Consider the following 24,358-nt stretch of genomic DNA (forward strand, 5'->3'; position numbering starts at 1 on the left):
TGTCAGCTAAAAAGGTTCATTTCTCTGAATATTTTATGAACATATATCCTGATTTACCTCCTGTGTATGCTACATGACACTCGTGAATTTCCAACATAGGAAAAGCCAGATAGGTTGCTGTGGCTCAAGTGGTAGAGCTCTAGACTTGAGAAAGACTAAGGATAGTGCCTAGGCCCTTAGTTTAAGCCCCAGCACTTCAAAAAAATAAAATAAAATAAAAAGGAAAAAGAGGAGGTAGCCCTATTACCAAAGTAAAACAGCCAAGATGTCAGGCCACTGCAGGCAGGGGAGGCAGCCTAGACCACTCCCTTGTACAGGAACCACCTCCTCAATCTTGAGCACTCTAAGAAATACTTAGATTAAGAATGTTTACTGATTAACAGTTCTGCTTTTACCCCACCCATAAAAGCCCTGCTGCAACCAGAAACCAGTGCAAACTCTCTGAATTCGCCTAGAGGAGTTGCTGGGGAGATACCCCAAGAGACTCCTCTACTCGCAACAAAAGCAAAAAAAAGAAAAAACCCAGGATTCCCAAAGATAATTCACAATACAATTTTTTAAAATTTGTTTACTTGAATATTATTAAAATTTTATTTTTTTCTTGTAGTATTATAAAACCAGCCTTTCACTGCATTAGTTTTCTGCTTTAGCTCAAAGGTATTGAAATCCAAGTGAGATGATAATGGCCAGTCAATTAACAAGAGAAATAAAATGATTTTACACTTGTCATGTATAAGAAAGCCAGTGATGCATGTTCCTCAGCCTGTGGCTTTCTAATGACTAGCTTCATGTCTATCTAAAGGCTAAGATCATGAACCTTCACTACTGAACAAAAGACTTACTTAAGATTCAAATGCCATAAATTTTGTTTCTCACTTTTTGGACTAGAAGTGCTCCATGACTTGAGGCATTTACGGGGAGCAAATGACAAAATTGGATTCAAGTTCTTATGAACAACAGAAAAGTAACCATTCTTGACATGACAGTAAAAGTACAGGCACTTTGGGATGATGAACTATGGTTTGCAAGTAAGTTCATACTCCAAAACCAATGAACTGGTTAGAGCGTTTTAGGAAAGCACTTTACTTAAATGTTTCCACTCCTTTTATCGACAGCATGTCTGTCTAAGATATAATGCAAACCTACCCACTGGATTTTATCTAACACACTTGGCACATTTTTTAAACGTTTCAGTTGACATCCTTGCTATTGAAAAGTCAGATGTATCTGCAAATTACAAACCTGTGACAATCTATTTTTTGTGATTAACCAAGCATAAACATTATATTTAATTTTATTGTCAAGGTGAGATACAGAGGGGTTACAGTTGCATATGTAAAGGTTTGAGTACATTTCTTGTAGAACATTGTCACCCCCTTTGTTTTTCTCCCCTTTTCCCCCACCCCTAAAGCCCCACATCCATGTTGTTGAGTTCATTTCCAACATACTGTCTTGTGAATATCACTGTCTTGTGAATATCAGTTCACACTCTGTCCTTTGTCTTACCATTTTGTTGTTCCTCTTCTCTTTGCCAAGTTAGATAAATGCATATACATGACACAAGGCACCAAAATAAAATACAGGGACAGCAGGGGAAAAACAAAAGGAAAAATATGAATGAGAGAAGAAATAAGTTAACACAATACATTTAAAAACAACAACAAAGAAAATCTCTTGTTTACGTATCTTGGAGTTCAGCTTTTTAAAACTTTTTTTCTTTTTTACTAAAAAATTTATTACCATTGATTTTTACATCATATTTCAAATGTCATGTTTAACAAACAAGTATTCAAGAAGGGAATCTGTTTATACAATCACTGGCACTTAGATTTTAGAACCTAATTCAAATTAAGCTGAGGGTTTGTATGTCATAGATACATATTTATATAATAAAACAATGTCTATAGAGTCATAAATTTTTATGTCTATGTAGTTATGTTTATGTCTCCAATACCACATCTATTTTTAAAAACATACTTTATAGAAAGGTTGAACAGTTTATAAAATTTAAATGAAACTAAAGATAGAAAACACTAATAACCCTACCATTTGTAGAAAGCACCATTGATTTTAAATGATTTTGTTTCCTTCTTTTCTTTTATTGTGTGTCCCAGGCTTGAGCTCTGGGCCTGATCATTATCCCTAAACTCCTTTTGCTGAAAGCTACCACTCTACCACTTGAACTGCAGAACCACTTCCTGCTTTTTCTGCTATTAATTGGAAGTAAGAGTCTCACGGATTTTCTACCTGGACTGGCTTCAAAGAGATCTTCAGATCTCAGCCTCTTGGAGTTCATTTTGATTAACATCTTCTATGGTCATATGTACATAGCTATTGAGCTATTGTGATCCTCTTCTAGGACTATAATAGACTTATATTAATTATTACAAATGAGGGAAACTATGGAGCATATGTTTCTTTGAGCCTGGCTTACTTTACTAAATATGATTTTTTTCCAAGTCTTTCCATTCTTTATGAAATATTTTATATATAAGTGAGAGTTTGGGATCCTAAAAGTAGGATGAAAATAATTGTTTCCTCATGGGTTTCTAAGTCAGATTCCATTTGCAATTTTTTATTATCTTTCATAATTACAGTTTAAAAGCATGCAATGATTTAAGTCAATGCTCATCACTGTTTACATTTTAGTATATTCAACTGAATCTTGAGCATCAGTTGATGAACACAAATTATGTTCCCGGCAATAGAGTAGTAAAAGAGGTTCGCAAAGAACAGACTAGAGTAGTTTGACCAGCGAAAACATAGAGGTCACTCATAACATTCACGATTTATTTTGAACACACACACACACACACACAATTACACGCTCAATTATATTTGTATTAGAAAATCAGCAAGTTAATGACATTTCTATGCAACATAAAAGTAGGAGCAAATGGCACATAACTAAAATAATAGGCTCATACAAGCTACCCAATTGTAATGTTGATGATCGTAAGAATGAACTAATCAACTCTCCACAACAATCTGCTTCTACAGAATGATTTGGGTGACAGACTGCAGCTGTTCTGTAGCAGTCAGCTTCCTATCACTGTACCTAAATACCAGAAAGAAAAAAACACAAAATAAGAAAGGTTTATTCTGATTGTGATTTTTGAGTGCAAAGTCCATGGTCAGTGTACAAATTGCTGTTGGGTCTGTGTTGAAATATTATACTGTGTTTGGAAAAATATGATGCAGTAAGTAGCTCATCTCATGGCATTTGATAAGTGAAAGAGGAGAAAGAAGTAATTAGGGTTCTGTCTCCTTCAAGGGTTCACCTTCAATTTTCCAATTTCCTCCTGTTAGGCTCTTTCTCCCTTTATCTCATAAAGGTTCTACCAACTCCCAACAGCACCATGGGTTTGGAGGGTATTTTAGATTTAAACCATAGTATTCTATTCTAGCCACTTCTCCAAAAAGGAACTCATATCCATCACAGAATGAAGAAAATATTCAACCCTTCTTCTGTCACCCTTTGCAGCTCTCCAAATTCCAAATTCAATCTCCTGAGTGACTCAAGGCATGTTCTTTGCCATGACCTCCTATTGAAAAGAGCTGCAGCGGCCACAGTGACAACCATTAGTTTACTTCCAAATTGGCTGAATGTCAGGATTTAGTGTTCATGTCACCACAATGTGCTTCTAACCAATGACTGAACACATTTTAGATTGTGGTGTTTAAGAGTATCTTCCATACGTAGTGCTTCCCTAGGAGGTCATCTTTGCTGGACAATTTCTGTTATTCTAGATAATATTCCAGAGCTGTTCTTTTTTTGATGTCTTCTGTGTTATTATCAACTTTGAATGTAGGACATTTACAATGTGAAATTAGATAACTGTTAATAATTTGAGCAAAGACTCTGGCTTGTTTTCATTTATTTCAACTTTAATTGCTTTATTGTATGGGGAATGGTAATACAACATTGGCAAGATGATAGCTTTCTTAGCAAACAAACGTGAGTTAAGTTTTATTAGAAATAAAAATAGAGCATGTTTGATCCATGAATCAAATCAATAGTAGCTACTCACCTAAACACTATTTAATTTGTTGCTCTGTATGAAGAGCTCCCTCAAACTGACAGTTGTTTATGCTACATCTATAGTCATTACTCTTCTTACAAACTCATATGCATGAAGGAATATCAGCTTTTATCACTTTAAATACACAGGATTTTGAAACTGACATAACTGGCACTTCTTTGGTGTTTCAGGGTTGCTTTTCAGTTAAAATCAAGTGTCATTTATATTTGAACAGTCATTACTTTCTATAGTTCTGTGGAAATCATCTCAAAGAACATTATACAGATGGTGTCAGTTGCATGAATACTGAGCAAAATTGTATTGATTTCAGTTGCACTTTGCCTGCTGACATTTGCATCATAAATATCATAAATGCCGAGCTCAGACCTCACACAATGCAGAATGTGAACAAACTGATGCTTTCACTCCACCATGTGACAGACTGTGCAGCTTCATTTGCATCTCTTTAGGTCTAGATAACTGGGTTTTGATGTCCTGAGAAGAAAAAATCTCTTTCTTTCTTACATTTATAAGATTGAAATTGGTATCTACTTGTGAATGAGACATTATGCTAATGTGAGGTTAAATGGTTATTTGTTAACTTGCTAAGATTACCAGAACAGTTTTTTGTCGATTCATGTAAGCATGCATCTCCAGGTGACTACTTAAATGGGTAAGTTCTGAAATCACAACCTGGTCTCATCTCAATATTGTGACTATATGACTCACTCACAAATCCAGGCTTTATGAAGATATTTTTTTCCACAAAGATGAACACGGTGATAAATTCTGGTAGTTCCATTTTAGAATCTTGATCAAAATCTTCAAACAATGTCATATTCATACCGATAAATATTCTTATTGGACAATAAAATACTTTATGATACATCTTTTTTCTCTGTGTACTTTCATTATTTAGTCATTATAAAATTATTGAATATTTGTACAAAACAGTTTCAATTCTCCAGGTGAAGTTATGAGTACAATATATCTTGATCAATGTTATCTCTTCTATCATTTTCCCTTACTCTTCTCCCTCCCATCTTAACTCTCAGGTTACATAATGCACATTGAATAGAATGACTTCATTCACTCACGCTTCCCCTTATTCCCTCATATGTTCAGTAATTAGAAAAAAGTTCTCTTTCTCAATAGGATTTTTCCATGTATTGGAAATTTTTGTTCCAAATATTTCTTGGTGGTAGATCAGAGAATTATTAGTCATCTTTGTTGAGTAACCATGCAACTATACAATTACCTGATGCTCATTTGCTTGAATAATAGACTGCTACATCTGCCTTCCCACTTTAACTACCAAATTACCTACCTATCAAAGGAAAAAAAATGGTTTACTTATCAAATTTCAAATGGTTGCCTGCTATCATGAGTCTACTATTTCTGTACTGCCAATTCCAATCAGAACTAAAATTATAAATTATAAGCTATAATGAAAGACTCAAGTTAATTCATGGGACCCAAGGCCTTAATAGTCTAGTTATCATTTGAAGAATTCTAATAACTGCTTGATAGGCTTTAGTGCAATATATATGTACGTGCCTACTGTTAACACTTATTGCCTTAGGACTTGAAGTTATTGTGTTCATCCTCGGGTAGGTAATAATTGTTCAACTGCCCTGAGAATGGGGAAAATCTAAGGGTCCCTTCCTATTCTATGAAATGTTTTTGGAGCCCCCTGAAATATTGCCATGTCTATCATGTGAAATCTACTCTATTCAGGAAACAAAAACAACTTTAACTACCCCAGTACATAAGGTTTCTTTTAGCCAGTCCTGTGGCTTGAACTCAAGGCCTAGGCACTGTCCTTGGGCTTTCTTAGGTCTAGTGCTCTACTACTTTAGCCGAAGCACCATTTCTGACTTTTTCTACATCAGTGGTTCTAAGGAATGGAACCCAGGGCTTTGTGTATCCTAGGCAGTCAATCTATAATTAGGTCATGCTCCTGACCCCAATATATAAGATTTTAAACGCTCTTTTGTTTGGGGACAGGTTTACATATATATCTTCCTGAAAAGAATGAAGCAGTAACTGAATCAATGAGCTAAGTAAAAGCTTTAGGTCTTTCTAAATTTGTCTCACCTGTGAATAATGCTTTTGACGTGGGATCTAGAAATGACTCAAAAGAAATGTGTTGTGTGTAATGAGTCAGTCAAAAAACATATTCAGGAAATGTCCAATGTGCAAAAATAGTTTTTGCTGCAGTTTCCTTCACTGGCATTTCACATGAAAAGATTTTTTTTCTTCTAACACCTCAGCAAAAGTCTTTTAAGAGAGGGGAGCAGAGTTTCTCCTGCTCCACCTCCCCAGATGAGGAGAGAAGGGAGATGTTGGCTGCTCAAAGGAAAGATGACATATGATTAGAAATCTGCACTTCCTTCTGCTGCTGTCAGCAGGTCTGCCAGGAGGCTTGAATTCCAAGCAATCAGGGCACATCGGCTGTATTTAGACAATGGAGACAGCCACTCTTCCTGCTGCTCAGGAACATGTTCATTTGGCTTACTGCTTGGCTCTCTTCTTGTTTATTGCTTCCATAGCATTATTTATTAAATATCTTCTAAGAATCTCACTAGATGGTGCCATCATAAAGCACTAACCACAGGCACATAAACAAGTCTAATAACTCGAGAAAGCCCCAAATGGTACTACAGTGACAGTGGAACTATGAAGGGATCCCTGGGAATCCTTGAGGACTATTTCAGGGAGAAGGCTCCCTGAAGCTGTAAGTCTTCCACAGAGAGCAGATAGAAGATATTGGGAGGGCTCTAGTACCCAACGCTGATGAATATGTTCAGCTCTACATCAGGACTTTCAATTCAGGAGAAGGCCTATTAGCTAAAGAAGAATTGACCAACCTCTGGGGGTATGTGTATTTAGTACAACAATTTCTCTATAGAAACAAAATGACCATTCATTAAAACATAGCAATTACAGCTAAGCATTTGCATTGCACATTTACATTCTCTACCATGAAGAACCTGGCAACATCGTTATACTTGCCTCTTGATATTAGAGCATATTGAAATAAAATAGTTTTTGAATTTTTTTAATTTATAACTTGAAATTAGACTCCATCTCTCTGATCATGAGACATTATGCAACAACCTTTGGGCAAATGATATTAACTCTTTATTCACATGCCTAGTGATAGACCAATTCTGCCATAATGACAAAGTGTATCCTGTATCTCTTCTTCTTGCTTTGGCATGTGTATCTTCTCTATGGTTTGGATTTCCTTTTTAAAGTCTTCACATTGGCTCATGTCTTTAATTATTTATGCTTTCCTTTGCTCTACATATATGCCCTTGCTTTAGCTTGGTGCCTCAGGAAACAAACTACAAGCAAAAACACATGCCATCCGTTTCCTCATACAGTAACCTGAACAGAAACTGAAAGCATACAGTCCAGATAGTTTCATCCATCTCTAATGTTTTATTTGAGAAGCTAAATGCTGCCTTCTTCAAGGTAACATGCAACTTTCTGGAATTGTTGTAAGTACAGCAAATTCACACAGTTGTAAGAACTTCCATGAGGAAGAAGGTAGCTAGTTTGTGGCACCAATTCTCTCACAATGTTTGGCAAAAGATTACTGGTTCTATGATCTACAGCTCTATGTCTATGTTTCACTTTGTGGGAGAAGAGAAAGTTCTGATGAATGATCTGTTCCCTGAAAGTGCAACCTGGAATTTGAGTTTGTAAGCCTCTTTCTTCTCAAGCTAATATTAGAAGTTTACTTTTGTTTTTAAGAAAATTCTTAAAAGTACACTCATCACTTGTAAGTGGAATGAAACCTAAGTAGCTGACATACTTTGCCTAAGCACATTTCACTGATGTGGCATACTATGGAAGAAAACAACTATGAGATTAATAATATCCTAAACTCCATGCTATTGTTATACAATTAATACTCTGTATCTGTTTGTAGTATGAACTGACCTGTCTGAGGAACTTCCAAGGATCAGGCCATCTCACGACAGATGAACTGTCACAACCCTATAAGCAAGCCTATCCTTCCAAGAATAACTTAAACCCCCTTATGAAACAAGCATGCAAGTTACTGGCCTTGACTACACAGGTATAAGAAAAAGGAAATGACTCCCAGAATTCCCTCAGAACCTGAGTGAAGATCTGTAAATGAAGATCTTCCCAGTTTGTGATGCATCTCATCTTCTGATTCCATCTGGCACATTGTACATGCTTGCTGTCAATACTGATCTTGTGGGGGTGCTGTGAGCATGAACTGCCAGAACACCACACAGACTCATTTTTGGAGCAAGTCAGACCAAAGAGGAGCTGCCTCCTGGATTACCCCCACAGAAGATAATTAGGAAATTCTACATATAGGAACACAAATATGCCTGTCAAACCTCTGTCTCCCTTTTATTGAAGGCACAGAGAGGCACATGCATTCCTAGCTATGGCTGTTTCAAATCAGCAGTAAGTATGCATTTTCAACAATCTCGTGAATGGTAGAAAACTCATATGAAATATTGAACCAGTTAACATTTAAAAAAATTTTTGTGGGTCAGGGGCTTGATCTAAGCATGGGCACTGTCCCTGAGCTTTTCAGCTCAAGGCTACCACCCTATCCCTGGGCCTAGGTATTGTCCCTGAGCCCTTCAGCTCAAGGCTACTTACTACCTTACCCTTGAGCCAAGCCCCACTTCTCTTTTTCTAGAGGGTAATTGGAGATAAGAGTCTCAGGTCCTTCTATGCCAGGACTGGCTTTGAACCTTGATCCTTAGATCTCAGCCTCCTGAGTAGCTAGGATTACAGGTGTGAATCACCTTACCCAGCATGGATCATTTAATTTTTATACTTATAGATGTCTTCTCAAAGATCGATCATATAAATTCTAAATTTTGCTTTATTTCTGAGTAGGGTTTTCAAGATTATTATAAGATTATTTTCTTCATAAAGTATATTTTTTCCCAATTTCAATTTAGTATGATAGCAATTCAATAGCTTTGCCAGGCTCATCTGGTACATTTTCCACAGTGATGCCTGACAATGCAAGTCAATCTAGTTTATTTATTTAGAATCTACCTTAGTGAACAGAGTTAAGAGAAGTTTTAGCATCTAAACAGGATAATAGGTAAAGATGCTTGAGGAACTTCAAGCCATTACTTGATTTCTTGGGTATTAGTGTTCTTACTTATAAGAAAATAGAGCTATGATATGATTTTTATGGAATCATGGAATCATGGGATAATGATGTTTTTATTGCCCCGAGCATGAGATGTGAATCATATGAATGCATAGTAAGCTATGCCTCCTTGTCTTTTTTGCTCACTCATTTCAATGTTAAGGATGGTAAGGAAATACAAAAGAATTTAAAATCAGCCTTATTGTGATCTTACAAAAGAATATTTGTTAAATTATTTTAATTCTTCCATTGCCATTTTAGTGTGCTCAGATTGAAGAATGCTGATTTTGGATGCATTTAGATTATTGAAAAATTATTATTTATAAATTTGGGATCAATAGAAAAGTGATGACTATTTATCTTACTCCATTTAGATTGCAAAACAGAATTCCATAACCTAAGAGGCTTATGAGCAATCAAAATCAAATTTTCACATTATATGTTTTGTGAACTCCAAAACGATTTTACTAGAAAATTCAGTTTGTAAGGGAGGTCACATTGCTTGGTCCAGCTTCATGTTTACATCATTTCCTCTCACATGAAAGGAGACTAAACCTAGCATCACTAAACCTAGTCATGAGATGTCCATTCTCACCTCTTGATAGCACATCTGTGATTATCTTCCACACATAGATCCTGTGAGGTTAAGTACAAACGAAAAATACACCATAGATAAGACAAAATCAGAATTATATTGAACTCAGAAAACTGTCAACAAACATACAAGCAGATTTCCAGCTGTGTAAAATGTTATTAGCAGTTTCTTTAGTCCAAACCTTCTGACAAAATCAGCAAATTCTTTTCCATGAGTTAAAACGTCTACTGATAACACTTAGGAAAATACCTACTATTACTTGTAATTACTTGTACATCAAAAATAAATTGGATTGCATCAACACATAAGCAGACATATCTTTTTTTGTCTGAATATGTTAGGTAAAGCAAATAGAGCAATTATGTAAAAAGATATCCAAAACAAGTATAATGATATGTTTCAAATAGCCAAGGATGTGATTACTATAACTAAGAAAGCCTTATTTTATTACAATTGATTAACATGAATATGCTTCTAGTGTTTTAGGAATATATTCAGGTTTTCAATAGATAGTTCATTTTCAAAATCACTATCATTAAACATCAATTGTCTAAATGAATGAATAGTTTTATAAAAACAATTATGTATGTGGAAAAGGGAAAGAGGAGTGTAGTTTTCACTTCATATTTATTGTGTACTGAGAACTTAACAGGCATTGCCTCGCTTCATTTTCACATTACTTTGGTGAATCTGTCAGGACATTTATAAAAGAAGAAACTGAGTTGGACTATGGTCCTGTGGTTTGTGAGGTTTTACTCAGATCCACTGCTTCCAAAGCATTCTTCTACCTACCACAGAGCCTTGCCTTTGAAGAATGGAAGAAGGGGAAGTTAATCAGACGCACTTCACCGTAAGAGCATAATAATGAAACATGCACAATACAAATTTATTGTAAATTAACTATACGCAAAGGTGATATGTCCATAGATGTTTGAGCTAAACCATCTCATTTAATACTTTTCAACCCCCTCCACATCCATACAGAAAATAGTACTTAAGGTTCCCATTATTTGGTTTTTTATTCATATATTGTTTTTATTCATATCTTTTAATCTTATAGTGCTTTTATTCATATTCAATTACATTCATCTTCATTACCTCCTCTTCTTTTATTCCTCTGTTCCCAAGGTTTCCTTCTACCCAAGCTCTTATTTTTCTTTCGCTTTTTTTTAAGATTTCTTTTTTTCATATATTTTTAATTGTAATTAATAAAAGGGTTACATTATATTCAAAAGATAGAAAGTGTATTTCTTCACACACATTGACACCGTTTCTCATGTTTTGATCCCCAGTTACCTCTCCCCACCACAGTCCCTCATCTTGTTTTTTCCCCTTCCTGTCCAATTTCAAATAACCAATTAAGCACATATAAAATATATCTGATAACAAGGTGAAATATTGTAACAGGAAAAGAGATGAGAGATAACACAGTACATTAAGGACAACGATCACTCATTATATGGCTTTTGTTTCTATATCCTGAAGGTCCTGACATATAGCGTAATTCTACATGGCCTTATGAATCTACCTTTTGTTCTATTGTAAATGTCTGCTAGGAGAGCCCAAAGTTTCTAATGATTATGACAAATGAAGGAAACCATTCAGCCTATGTTCCTTTGAGTCTGGCTTACTTCACTTAATATGATTTTTTCTAAGTCTTTCCATTTCCTTACAAATGGGACGATGTCATTCTTTCTGATAGCAGCATAGAATTCCATTGTGTATAAATACCACATCTTGTTGATCCACTCATCAACTGAGTGACATCTGGGTTGGTTCCTTATCTTTGCTATGGTAAATCGTGCTGCAGTGAACATCATTGTGCTAGTCGATTTAGTATATCCTTGTTTCTGGACAACTGGGCAAATGCCAAGTACTGGAATTGTTGGGTCATAGGGGAGTTATATGTTTAGTCTTTTCAGGAACTGCCATACTACTTTCCATAGTGGTTGAGCAAGTTTGCATTCCCACCAACAGTGTAGCAGTGATTCCCTCCGGGCTGCATCTCCTCCAGCATCTGTTGCTATTAGATTTCTTGATCATGGCCATTCTAACTGGAGTGAGTGCAATTCTTTTATGGCCAGAGATGTTCAGAAATTTTTCATGTGTCTATACACCACTCTTATTGCTTCTTCAGAGAAGACTCTCTTTAAGTCTTTGTCCCATCTTTTAATGGGATGGTTATTTCTTTGGAGATTAGTTTTGGAGTGATTCAATTTTTTGAGCTGTTGATATATTTTAGATACGAGGCTTTTGTCCGTTGCATGGTTAGTGAAGATTTTCTTCCACTCTGTACGCTAGCTATGTCCTTTACCATACAGAAGCTCTGCAGTTTAATGCAGTCTCATTTATCCAGACTTTCTCTGATTTGTTGTGTTTCTTGTCTTTATTAAGAAAGTTTTGACCTGTGCCAAGGAGGTCTAGTGTATCTCCAATTCCTCCTTGCAACGTTGTCAATGTATCTGCATTTACCTCGAGGTCTTTGATTCATTTGGAGTTAATCCTAGTGCAGGGTGAGAAAGAAGGATCCAACTTTAGCTTTCTGCAGGTGCTTAACCAGTTCTGCCAGCACAACTTGTTGAAGAGGCTGTCTTTCTTCCATTCTATTTTTTTGGCTGCCTTGTCAAAGATTAGGTGGCCATATGTCTGTGGTTTAATATCTGGGTCCTCAGTTCTATTCCATTGGTCTTCAGGCCTGTTCTTGTGCCAGTACCAAGCTGTTTTGATAATTATAGCCCTGTAATAGAGTCTAAAGTTTGGAATTGAAATTCCTCCAGCGCTGTTCTTTCTGCTAAGAAGTGTTTTTGCTACACGGGTTCTTTTATTATTCCATATGAAATTTTGGATTGCCTCTTCTATTTCTTTAAAGAATGACATTGGGATATTGATGGGTATTGCATTGAATTTGTAGGTAGCCCTTGGCAAGGTTGCTATTTTCACGATGGTAATTCTTCCAATCCAGAAGCATGGGAGGTTTTTCCATTTCCTTAGTTCTGCTTTAATTTCCTTTTTCAGGATTTTAAAGTTTCCATCAAAAAGGTCCTTTACATTATTAGTTAAGTTAATTCCTAGATACTTTATTTTCTTTGAGGCTATTGGAAAAGGAGTTTCTTTCCTGATTGTTGCCTCCTTCTTCTATGCCACTGTTGACATAGAGGAAGGCAGTTGATTTTTGAGGGTAAATTTTTTTTTGCCAGTCCTGGGCTTGAGCTCAGGGCCTGAGCACTGTCCTTGGACTTTCTCAAGGCTAGAGCTCTACCACTTGAGCCTCAGCACCACTTCTGGCTTTTTTCTATGTATGTGGTACCAAGGAATTGAACCCGGGTCTTCATGCATGCTAGGCAAGCACTCTACCACTAGGCTAAACTCCAGGCCCAATGAGGGTAAATTTTATACCCTGCTACCTTGCCAAAATTTTTAATCAGCTCAAGCAGCTTGGGAGTGGAATCTATAGGGTTCTTTAAATACAGAATCATGTCATCTGCAAAGAGGGAAAGTTTTACTTCCTCTTTCCCTATTTGGATCCCCTTTATGCTTGCTTCTTGCTTTATTGCACTGGATAGGAATTCCAATACTATGTTAAAGAGGAGTGGAGAGAGTGGGCATCCTTGTCTCATTCTTGATTTTAGAGGGAATGGCTTTAGCTTTTCACCATTAAGTATAATACTAGCTGTGGGTTTGTCATACACAGCCTTTATTATACTGAGGAGTGTTCTATGGATTCGTAGTTTCTCCAGAATTTTTATCATAAAGGGTTGTTGGATCTTGTCAAATGCCTTTTGTGCATCTATTGAGACAATCATGTTATTTTTGTCCTTGCTCCTTTTGATGTGTTGAATTATATTAATTGATTTGCCCATGTTGAACTAGCTTTGCGTCCTTGTGACGAATCCTGTTTGATCATAGTCTATAATTTTTTGATGAGTTGCTGAAGACGGTTGTCCAGTATTTTGTTGAGAAGTTTTGCATCGATGTTCATCAAAGAAATAGGTCTATAGTTCTCTTTCTTTGATGAATCTCTGTCTGGTTTGGTGATGAGGGTTATAGTAGCTTCGTAGAATGAGTTTGTCAAAGATCCTTCATTTTCAATTTCATTGAAGAGCCAAGCTCTTATTTTTCTTAGATTAATCTTCTTTTCATTACCACTAGCAGAAGTTGGAGTATGATTTCCATATATTAGGAAAAACATTGTTTTTGTCTTTTTTTTTTTACCTTGGCTTTTCTGGTCAGCCTGACAAGAGTCAGTTCATCTGCTTTCCTGAAATGATAAAATTGCATTATTCATAATAGTCTTCCCTTGTGTGTTAGGACCATATTTTGTTTATCCATTTATTAGGTTAGCATCACCTAGATTGTTTCCAAAGTCTAAGTACTGTAAATTGTGTTCCCATAAACCAGAGTATGCATGTGTCTTTCCTGTATATTGACTTACTCTCATTCTGTGTATCTCAACACAATGAATGGTATAGCAGGGATGTAAGGCAGTTAAATTTTTTTCCTTTTAATTGTTTTATAAACATTATTGTCATTGGGAAGATAATGTATAGAGGGAGTAAAGAGTACATTCTCTTTAGACAATTTTAACCTTCCCTTGTTCTCTCCCAGTTTTACCTCCGCAGCTCCACCCACAAATTGTATAGCTCATTTCAACAAAGCATTTAGTGGCTACTACTGTACATTTGTTTCCCCATGCTCCCTTCATTTTTGTGTCTCCCCCTTTATTCTACAAAAAAAAATATAAAAGAAAAAATAAGACAAAAAGAAAGGGGGTGAGAACCAGCAACAAAGAAAACAAAACTCTGGTTTTCATTTCGATAAATATTATTTTATATAGTCAGATACAACAAGTGTTTCTTTTGCAGAGCCTCCATATTGATTTTGATAATGGCTGTGCTTATTTATATTTTCAACAAATGTGTAAAGGGTTGATTTACTATCCTCTGCCTCTCCCCAATCCCAACCGGTATTGTCTGTTTGTTTTTATGATAAAATCTACTTTAACTAGAGTCAGATGAAATTTTGGTGGGGGGGCATGGTGGGTCATAGGGTGTGATCTCGGCCTGGGCCTTGTCCCTGAGCTCTTCAGCTCAAGGCTACTGCCCTACCTCTTGAACCACAGCACTATTTCCTGTTTACTGGTGGTTAATTGGAGATAAGAATCTCATGGCCTTTTCCTTCCTGGACTGGCTTTGCACTGTGATCCACAGATCTCTCTGCTTCCTGAATAGCTAGGATTGTAGGCATGAGCCACAGCTTCTGCCTTATTTGTCAATTCTTGTTGTAGGTTTCTGAAGAGTGAGAGTCCTATTCAAAATATTATTTTCTATACCAATAGCTTCATGTCTTCCTTGTTTTGCCTGTAGGAGCTTCAAAATTTCAGATCTTACTTAAGTGATCTATTTTTAATTGATTTTTACACATAGGGAAATAAAGGACTCTAGTTTTTGTCTTCTACATGTGAGTAGTTTTATCCAACCCATTTGTTGAAGAGGGTTTTTCTTCCAAATAGGTTTTGATACATTTGTAGAAAATCAAATGGGTGTAGCATTGTGGATTTATTTCTGTGTCTTCTCTTCTGTTATATTTGTCTTTATGTCTGTTTCTGTGCCAATACCGCACTGTTTTGTTAGTATGGTTTGGAAGAATAATTTGAATTCGGTTATTGTGATAATTTCAGCATTGCTTTCTTGCTTAAGATTGAATTACTACTTGGATTCTTTTATGTTCTATATTAATTTTAGGATTTTTTTCTTGTTTAGGTTCAAAATAAAAAGGAGAAACAGCCTGGGGCAGCAGCTCATGCCTGTAATCCTAGCTACTCAGGAGGCTGAGATCTGAGGATCAACGTTCAAAGCCAGCCCAGGCATGAAAGGACTTGAAGCTCTTATCTTCAATTAACCATTAGAAAATGGGAAGTGGGGCTTGGCTCAAGGGTAAGGTAATAGCCTTGAGCTGAAGAGCTTGGGGACAGTGCTCAGGCCAAGTTCAAGCCTCATGACCCGCAGAGAGAGAGAGAGAGAGAGAGACAGAGAGAGAGAGAGAGAGAGAGAGAGAGAGAGAGAGAGAGAGAGAGAGAGAGAGAGAGAGAGAGAGACAGAGAGAGACAGAGAGAGAGAGACAGAGAGAGACAGAGAGAGAGAGACAGAGAGAAAGAGACAGAGAGAGACAGAGAGACAGAGACAGAGACAGAGAGACAGAGAGACAGAGAGAGAAAATAGAAAAAGAGAAACCCATTCTTTTTCAGATGATATACACTTAAAAGACCGTAAACACACCACTAAAAACACTCTTAGATTAGAGGAACACTTATGGTCAAGTTACAGTACAAAAAGACAATCCTGAAAAAGCAGCAGCTCTTATACATACTAACTGTCTGAGAAGTGAATAAAGAAAATAATCTTACTTGCAAATTCATCAAAATAAGCTTAATTAAGGAGATGAAAACCCTCAACAATGAAAACTGGAAGAAGATGCCAGAAGATGGACAAGTATCCCAGGCTCATAGATTGGCAGAAGTAACTATTGCAAAACTATCTATAACTATAAAATCTCCAGTCATAATATAACTACAAGTTCTCCTAACATAAACATTATTACTATTAATAATACTAATAATACACAATTCCTAACAACTTGGAGTTGCACGAGAACATCTACAACTCTGTCTTTATCTTTATAAAAAAAAAACTACACCCATCCTAAAACATTCACTGGAACGAAGAATACTTATATAGGGCATTTTTCTAATTGCTAGGAAATCTAAATTTGTGGAAATCTACGTAAGGGATATAGATGGATGTCATTTCTAGAACTGAGCTATGTTTTTCTTCTCCATGCCTATAGCTCCCAACAACTCCTTACCTGTGTCAAACTAATGTTGAGTATGGTGGACATTTTTCTTTTCTTTTTTTTAATTTTTTTTATTGTAATTAGTAAAAGGGTTACATGATATTTGCCAGATAGAAGGTGCATTAATTCACATACATTGATACCCTTTCACATGTCTTGGTACCCATTTCCCTCCCCCCCCACACCCCCCACCCGTCTTGGTTTTCCCCCCTTCCCTATCAAATTTCAAATATCCAAATACAAATAAATTCAATATATCAGATAACAAAGTGAGATACTATACCAATATGAGATAACCAAGGGACAGCAAAGGAGATGAGAGACAACATAGTACATTAAGGACAACAATCATTCATTATATGGCTTTTGTTTCAATATCCTGGAGGTCCTTTCAATTAGCTTCACATTATATGTCCTTATGTATCAAGATTTTGCTCTATTGCAAATCTCTGCTAGTAGAGCCCAAGGTTTCTACTGATTATGACGAATGAGGGAAACCATTGAGACTAAGTTCCTTTGAGTCTGGCTTACTTCACTTAATATGATTTTTTCTAAGTCTTTCCATTTCCTAACAAATGGGGCGATGTCATTCTTTCTGACAGCAGCATAGAATTCCATTGTGTACAAATACCACAACTTGTTGATCCACTCATCAACTGAGGGACATCTAGGTTGGTTCCATATCTTTGCTATGGTGAATAGTGCTGCAATGAACATTGTTGTGCTAGTGGGTTTAGTATGTCCTTGTTTCTGGATGGTTGGGTAAATGCCAAGTAATGGAATTGCTGGGTCATAGGGGAGTTCTATGTTTAGCCTTTTGAGGCACTGCCACACTGCTTTCCATAGTGGTTGAACGAGTTTGCACTCCCACCAACAGTGTAGTAGTGATCCCTCCTGGCCACATCCCCTCCAGCATCTGTTGTCATTCGTTTTCCTGATCCTGGCCATCAAACTGGATTCATCACAGGGAGGCAAAGGTGGTTCAACATATGCAAATCAATTAATATAATTCAACACATCAACAGGAGCAAGGACAAAAATCACATGATTGTCTCAATAGATGCGGAAAAGGCATTTGACAAGATCCAACACCCCTTTATGTTAAAAGCTCTGGAGAAACTAGGAATCCATGGAACATTCCTCAATGTAATAAAGGCTGTGTATGAGAAACCTACTGCTAGTATTACACTTAATGGTGAAAATCTAAAGCCATTCCCTCTAAAATCAGGAACGAGCCAAGAATGCCCACTCTCTCCACTCCTCTTTAACGTAATACTAGAATTCCTAGCCAGTGCAATGGTGGACATTTTTCATGTGCATACAAATGTACATGTAAGAAGATGCTGTGTTTTGTATTGTAAAACCCATGTTTTGTGTTTTTTTATTGCAATAGCATCTATTGTCATATAAATTCACCCTTATTAAATTTTTCCCTCTGCATGTCATATCATTTTTGTATAGCAGCATGACATGGGAGTAATGGGCACTGCTTGTTAAGAGAGCTGTGCATTTATCTAACATGCATTTACTGATGAACAAGATGTGTCATTTTCTCTTCCACATGTTGGATACATTCATTAAGACAAATGGACTTTCTACTTTTATGAAGGGTCAGGTGCATCACTGGTCTGGTAGAGAGACAGGGTCATAACTGTAAAGTGGATAAATCAAGTGTGCCAAACCAACACATGCAGTATCTAGCACATGGCCAGTGAATGTAATTGGGAAGAGTTGGGAAGAGTTAAACACAATTCCTTCAAGTCTTCTAAAATGTATGAACATGAGTCCTTTCTTTATATAGAGTGCTCATTCCTGTTCTAAAATTGTTACAGATATTTGTAACAATATTTTAACTCTCTTAACTACTGTCCTTTTCATACTAAGGGAAAGACTTACAATCTTATGCTCAGCACTCTAATCACACATCTTTTGCTTTTTGCAACACGTTGGACAAAGGTTTCTCCTTTTTTTTTTGTGAGAGGCATTATATTATCTTTCAATCATTGTCTTCCTAAACAGTACATTTTGTATCCACATAGTTTCTGAAGTATCCCTAAAAACAAAATAACAACATAAAGGAAAACAGATGGTGTCTGCAGCTTTTCAAAGCATGTCAAAAGTATCAGGAAGCCACATATGGTCTAGTGTGCTCTATTTCTAGATGTATTATTCATTTTAAGTTTTTTAATGTCCCCTTTTGAGCTTCTATTCATTCAAATGCACTATATGAAAATGATAGTTCAGGGGAATTAAAGTTGACTTCAAAATTCTTATAATAAATTATAAAAGCAGAACTATGTATTCGTGCTTTATGATTGCATTCTTGTCATTGTATTTGCATACTTGGTAGAGGCATTAAGAACATTTCTCCTAAATCTAACTAAAGTAAAACATAGTCCATAAACTAAAATGGAATAATTTTTTTAGCTTTATTAAAATACTCATTATTCTTGTTTTATATCTTTTTTGGGCTTTTAAAATTTTTTTTCATATATTTTTATTGTAATTAATAGAAGGCTTACATTTATATTCATCAGATAGAAGGTGCATCACTTCACATACATTGATACCCTTTCTCATGTTTTGGTCCCCATTTCCCTCCCCCCCATCACTGCCCCTCATCTCCCTTCCCTATCTGACTTCAAATAACCAAATACGCATATATACAATATATCAGATAACCAGGTGAAATACTGTAACAATATGAGATAACCAAGGGACAGCAAAAGAGATGAGAGATAACCTAAAGATATAAAGAGATAATGTAAAGACAGCAATCAGTCCTTATATGGCTTTTGATTCTATATCCTGGAGGTCCTTTCATTTAGCATCATTCTGTATGGCCTTAAGTATCTACGTTTTGTTCTATTGTAAATCTCTGCTAGGAGAGCCCAAGGTTTCTACTGATTATGACAAATGAGGGAAACCATTGAGCCTATGTTCCTTTGAGTCTGGCTTACTTCACTTAATATGATTTTTTTCTAAGTCCTTCCACTAAAATGGAAACATTTTAAATTTTTCTTTTTTTCATGCAGACCATTGTGTGATTATGACACCACTGACTATAGTTTGGAAATATACGTTATACCTAAATATATAAATCCAGTATGCCTTTAAACTTAGTATTCTTTTTGCATTAAAGGATAAACAGTGAACTCACAATATCTTACACCTGGGGAAATGTATTTTATTTATTGATATAAAAAGAAAATAAAGAATGCTGAGTCTTGTGGCTCACACCTGTAATCCTAGCTAATCAGGAGGCTGAGATCTTAGAATCAAAGTTCAAAGCCAGACAGGCACAAAAGGACCTGAAACTCTTATCTCCAATTAACCTCAAGAAAATGGAAAGTGGGGCTTGGCTCAGGGGTAGGGCAGTAGCCTTGAGATGAAGTGCTCTGGGACAGTACCCAGGCCCAGGAGTAGGGTGGTGGCTTGAGAGAATATCTCAGGGACAGCGCCCAGAACCAAATTCAATCCCCATAATCCACTATATATATACATATATATATATTGTATATATATATATATAATATAGACACTTTTAAGTGTTGAGATTGGTTAAGGAAGTGACAGTATGACATAACATAAAAATGCATGTTTCTTTCACTTACATATTTGATTTTTCAACTCTCCTCAGTGTATGCTCATGGTTGTCATGACAGGGAGGCAATAGTGCCATACTCACAGGCCAGTTAGCAAAATGACCAGAACAAGAGTCTCTGCCTCTGTCTACCTTTATACTCGTGAAGTTGAAAGAGCAGAGAATTAATTGTGCAAGTGAATTTGAAAACAAGTTTAGGTAATTCATGCCACACATGACGCAGAATATATAAATCACCTCAATGAACAAGTTACCTAATATGTTTGCTAAAATTAACTGACGTAATTATTGTGTGACTCACTTTCTTCTTTTTCTGTGATTTAATTGCCACTGAAGCAACTTGAGACACAACTATGTTAAGTAAATTCATTGTAGATGTAAAATCATATGTTATTTCACTGTTTTCTTCTTTTAAACATTTAGACTTGCTATTATAAGTACTTTGATTTTTATTTTAAAAATAAGTTTTTTTTAATTTTAAGTCAAATACATGCTAGAATTAATATTGCATATTAGCAATGGATTGAGTCTAAAAGCTAACACATAAGCATTACATCATGAGTGTGGGTAGGGCCAGACTGTAAAAAGGGAGTTAAATACCATGATTATTTTATGTAATAATAGTGCAGAAATTATGAGGAATAACTGCCCTAGTAGTTTACCTGAATGGATCAATTATTGTCTGAAATAAATCAAAGAAAGCGTACGAGATCCTAGTGTGCAAAATCCTTTTAATTCTCTGTTAATAGTAAGTAGTTCTGAACATTTTTTGAAATGTAAGATTAGGCAGTTTTAATAGGGAATATCTTTATTCAAATATAAAATAATTTTTAACATTACAATGCAAAGACAATCTGTAAGATTCTCTTGTCAAAGACAAGTTTATAAGAAAATTAAGAAATCAAGTGGAATCCCGCCCTCGCCTCGGGCTCCAGGCTGTCCCGGGCCCTGGCGGCTGGGCCTCCGCTGCTGGCGGGCCTCCTAGTGTGGGGAGGTGTGGGGAGGACGCTGCGAATCGGGAGGCGGCCATGGTGAGAATGAGGCAGGGAGGAGAGCAATTCCACATGCCAAATTAAGAAGTCAAGATTTTCTCCTGCTGTAAGTGAATCCATGGGCTCAGCAAGGAGTCTGTGACCTTTGATGATGTATTTGTCAACTTCACCCTGGAGGAGTGGGCTTTGCTGGACGCTGCCCAGCAGCAGCTGTACAGAGATGTGATGGTGGATACTTTCAGGAACCTGGCCTCCATACAAAAAGAACAGGAAGACCAGGCAGTTGAAGAAGTGTGCAAAAGTCCCCAGAGATGACCGAGAGTTCAGGATTGATGGAAACAAGTCCTGTACCAGCACCTGTAATCCTCGGTGCTCAGGAAGCTGAGATCTAAGGCTCGTGATCTGAAGCCCTACCAGCTAGTTAAGTGCATGAGACTCTTATTTCCAATAAACTCCAAAAAGCTGGGAATGGCAATGTGGCCCAAATGGTAGAACATTAGCCTTGAACAAAGCATGCTCAGCGACAGTGCCCAGGCCTTGAGTTCAAGTCCCAGGACTGGCAAAATAAAAAGAAGTTCTTCAAGGTAGAGAAGTGTTTGGTGGTACTCTAGATTCTGTTATGAACATTGAAACCCCTGCTGGAGTGGAAGCGAGTGTCTTTGACATCTTCCTCAGGCATTCATCCTTGAGCATGGCCTTCGGAACTTACACTGACTCCAAACTATGAGAATAGGGAACTTGAAGAGAAGCCGTGTAAATGCCCCATGTGCGGGAGAGCCTGCAGCAATGCCCAGTGCTTTCAGAATGCCAGAACCCACCAGTGTGAGCAGTGGGAATGTCTTCAATCACCCCACTTCCCGCAGGACACACCGACGCACTCACGCAGGAGAGAAGCCGTACGTGTGTTAGCAGTGTGGGAAAGCTTTTCGTTCTTCCAGTTACATTAAAATACACGAGAGGTCCCACAGTGGGGAGAAGCCTTACGTGTGTAGCTTCTGTGGGAAAGCCTTTCAGCAGTCCAGTCACCGCATCCGGCATGAGAGGACTCACACTGGAGAGAAGCCCTGTGTGTGTGAGCAGTGTGGGAAAACCTTCTATTCTTTGAGTGATGTTCGAAAGCATGAACGGATTCACAGTGGTGAGAAACCCTTTTTGTGTAAGGAATGCGGCAAAGCCTTCATTGATTCAAGCTCCTTGCACAAACATAAAATAACTCACACTGACGAGAAGCCCTATGTATGTAGACAGTGTGGAAAAGCCTTCAGGTCCTGTGGTTATCTGACCATCCACAAAAGGACCCACACTGGAGAGAAACCTTATGTCTGTATCCAATGTGGGAAAGCGTTCGGGCAGTCCAGTCACTGTCTCATCCATGAGAGAACTCACACTGGAGAGAAGCCTTATGTGTGTAAGCAGTGTGGGAAAGCCTTCTTTACCCTGAGTGGTCGACGGAAACATGAACGAACTCACAGTGAAAAGAAACCTTTCCTCTGTAACGAATGTGGCGAAGCCTTCAGCGATTCTAGTTCCTTACACACACATGAAATAACACACTGGGGAGAAGCTTTGTGTATGTGAGCAATCTGGGAAAGACTTTGATGTTCAAAAACATGAATTTGGGAGCTGGGAGCGTAGCCTAGTGGTAGAGTGCTGGCCTGGCGTGCATGAAGCCCTGGGTTTTAATTCCTCGATACCATGTAAAGGAAGTCATTAAATAAAAAGGCATTGTGAATGAACTCACAATAAGAGAACCCATCTTATGTAATAAATATGGGGGGAAAAAAAAGAAATCAAGTGGACATCACACTAACCCATTTTACAGTCAACTGTGTATGTGATGTCAGACAGAAAGAAATAACCAACCACACAGAGGTATGTGTATATTTGCATACATATGCACATACATGTATAATACTCGAATGTGTATTTATAGTTGATTAAAATACTGGCAACAATATGTTCCTGACTTAGAGAAAAGCAGAAAATAGCAGGTTAATTACAGTATATTTTTAAAGCTTTATTTTTTCTTTTAAGTATTAGTACATAGCAGTTGCCAATCAAATAATAGTGTATAAGTAAAATGAATCTTGAGCAATACAAAAACACCTGTGTTACACTTGTGGGGCACGTCACATCAGGGAAATGGCCTGGGACTGCACCTGGCTGAGATGGTGCCTGCCACCCGGTTGGAAGGCACGGCTGTGGTTGCATTCTCCCCTGGCCCTGCCCACCTTTATGCTGATGTAGTTGTATTGTCCTCAATGAAGGTACCTCCCCTGGCCCTGCCCACCTTTGTGCTGATTGGCTCCTGCATCCTATATTAGCAAAATGTAATTACCAGTAAATGAGTTCTTGCCTTGAGGAGTCTCCCTGGCGTGTCTGATTGTCCTCCCTTGGCGAGGGAGGGCTGGGTGCAGTCGGCCAGCCTTTCTTTCTCGGCATTATCTTGGTCGGGGAGTGTTCTCTCTAGCCCTCCTGCTGGTCCGGAGGGACGAAGGACTAAAACCCCGACATTACTTTTTATATTATCTTGTCCCTGGTACAAGAAATCATTCCTTATATAAAAAAGTAAAATAATGAAAACTATTTGCTTCCCAAATTACTTTTTAAAAATTTTTTTTGTGGGTCATGGGGCTTGAACTCAGCCTGGGCACTCGCCCCTGAGCTCTTCAGCTCAAGGCTACCACCCTACCCTTGAGCCAAGCCCCACTTCCTATTTTCTAGAGGTTAATTGGAGATAAGAGTCTCAGGTTCTTTTGTTCCCAGGGTGGCTTTGAAGCTTGATCCTCAGATCTCAGCCTCCTGAGATTATAGGCATGAGCTGCTGTGCCCGGTTTCCAAATCACTCTTCTATGGGTCAAGTAGGCCTTAAATGAAACCTCCTAACAGATATGGCTAAGATAATTTAAAAATAATCATAATTTAGGGTTAGCCAAATGATTTTTAGTGTAATGTCACTTTAAACCAGATCAGGGAGAGTGCATACTAGCCTGCCTGTAGAATAAACCCATAGGGACTCAGTCAGTAGGCTACCATTGCTACCTTCTACAGCATTAAACTTTAAGCACTGGCATCAGACCATCATGTATCTTTCCACTGCTTTGTTTGCCTAAGTGGATGGTGTGTTTCAGAGAT

The 24,358-nt window shown here is 37.3% G+C and overlaps 1 protein-coding gene across 1 annotated transcript; it reads left to right on the forward strand.

The window, feature by feature from the left end:
• The first annotated feature begins 979 nt into the window (after window positions 1–979).
• Window positions 980–22,838, forward strand: LOC150055807 (uncharacterized). The gene is given in 4 exon segments (XM_090343160.1): window positions 980–1,028; window positions 21,130–21,262; window positions 21,352–21,524; window positions 21,957–22,838. Coding segments are annotated over 4 exon segments (1,200 nt in total). The 3' UTR covers window positions 22,802–22,838.
• The last annotated feature ends 1,520 nt before the right edge of the window (window positions 22,839–24,358 follow it).

The sequence above is a fragment of the Megascapheus bottae genome, chromosome 13 (assembly GCF_031878675.1).
Source record: "Megascapheus bottae isolate mThoBot1 chromosome 13, mThoBot2.hap1, whole genome shotgun sequence".
Taxonomy (NCBI): Eukaryota; Metazoa; Chordata; class Mammalia; order Rodentia; family Geomyidae; genus Megascapheus; species Megascapheus bottae.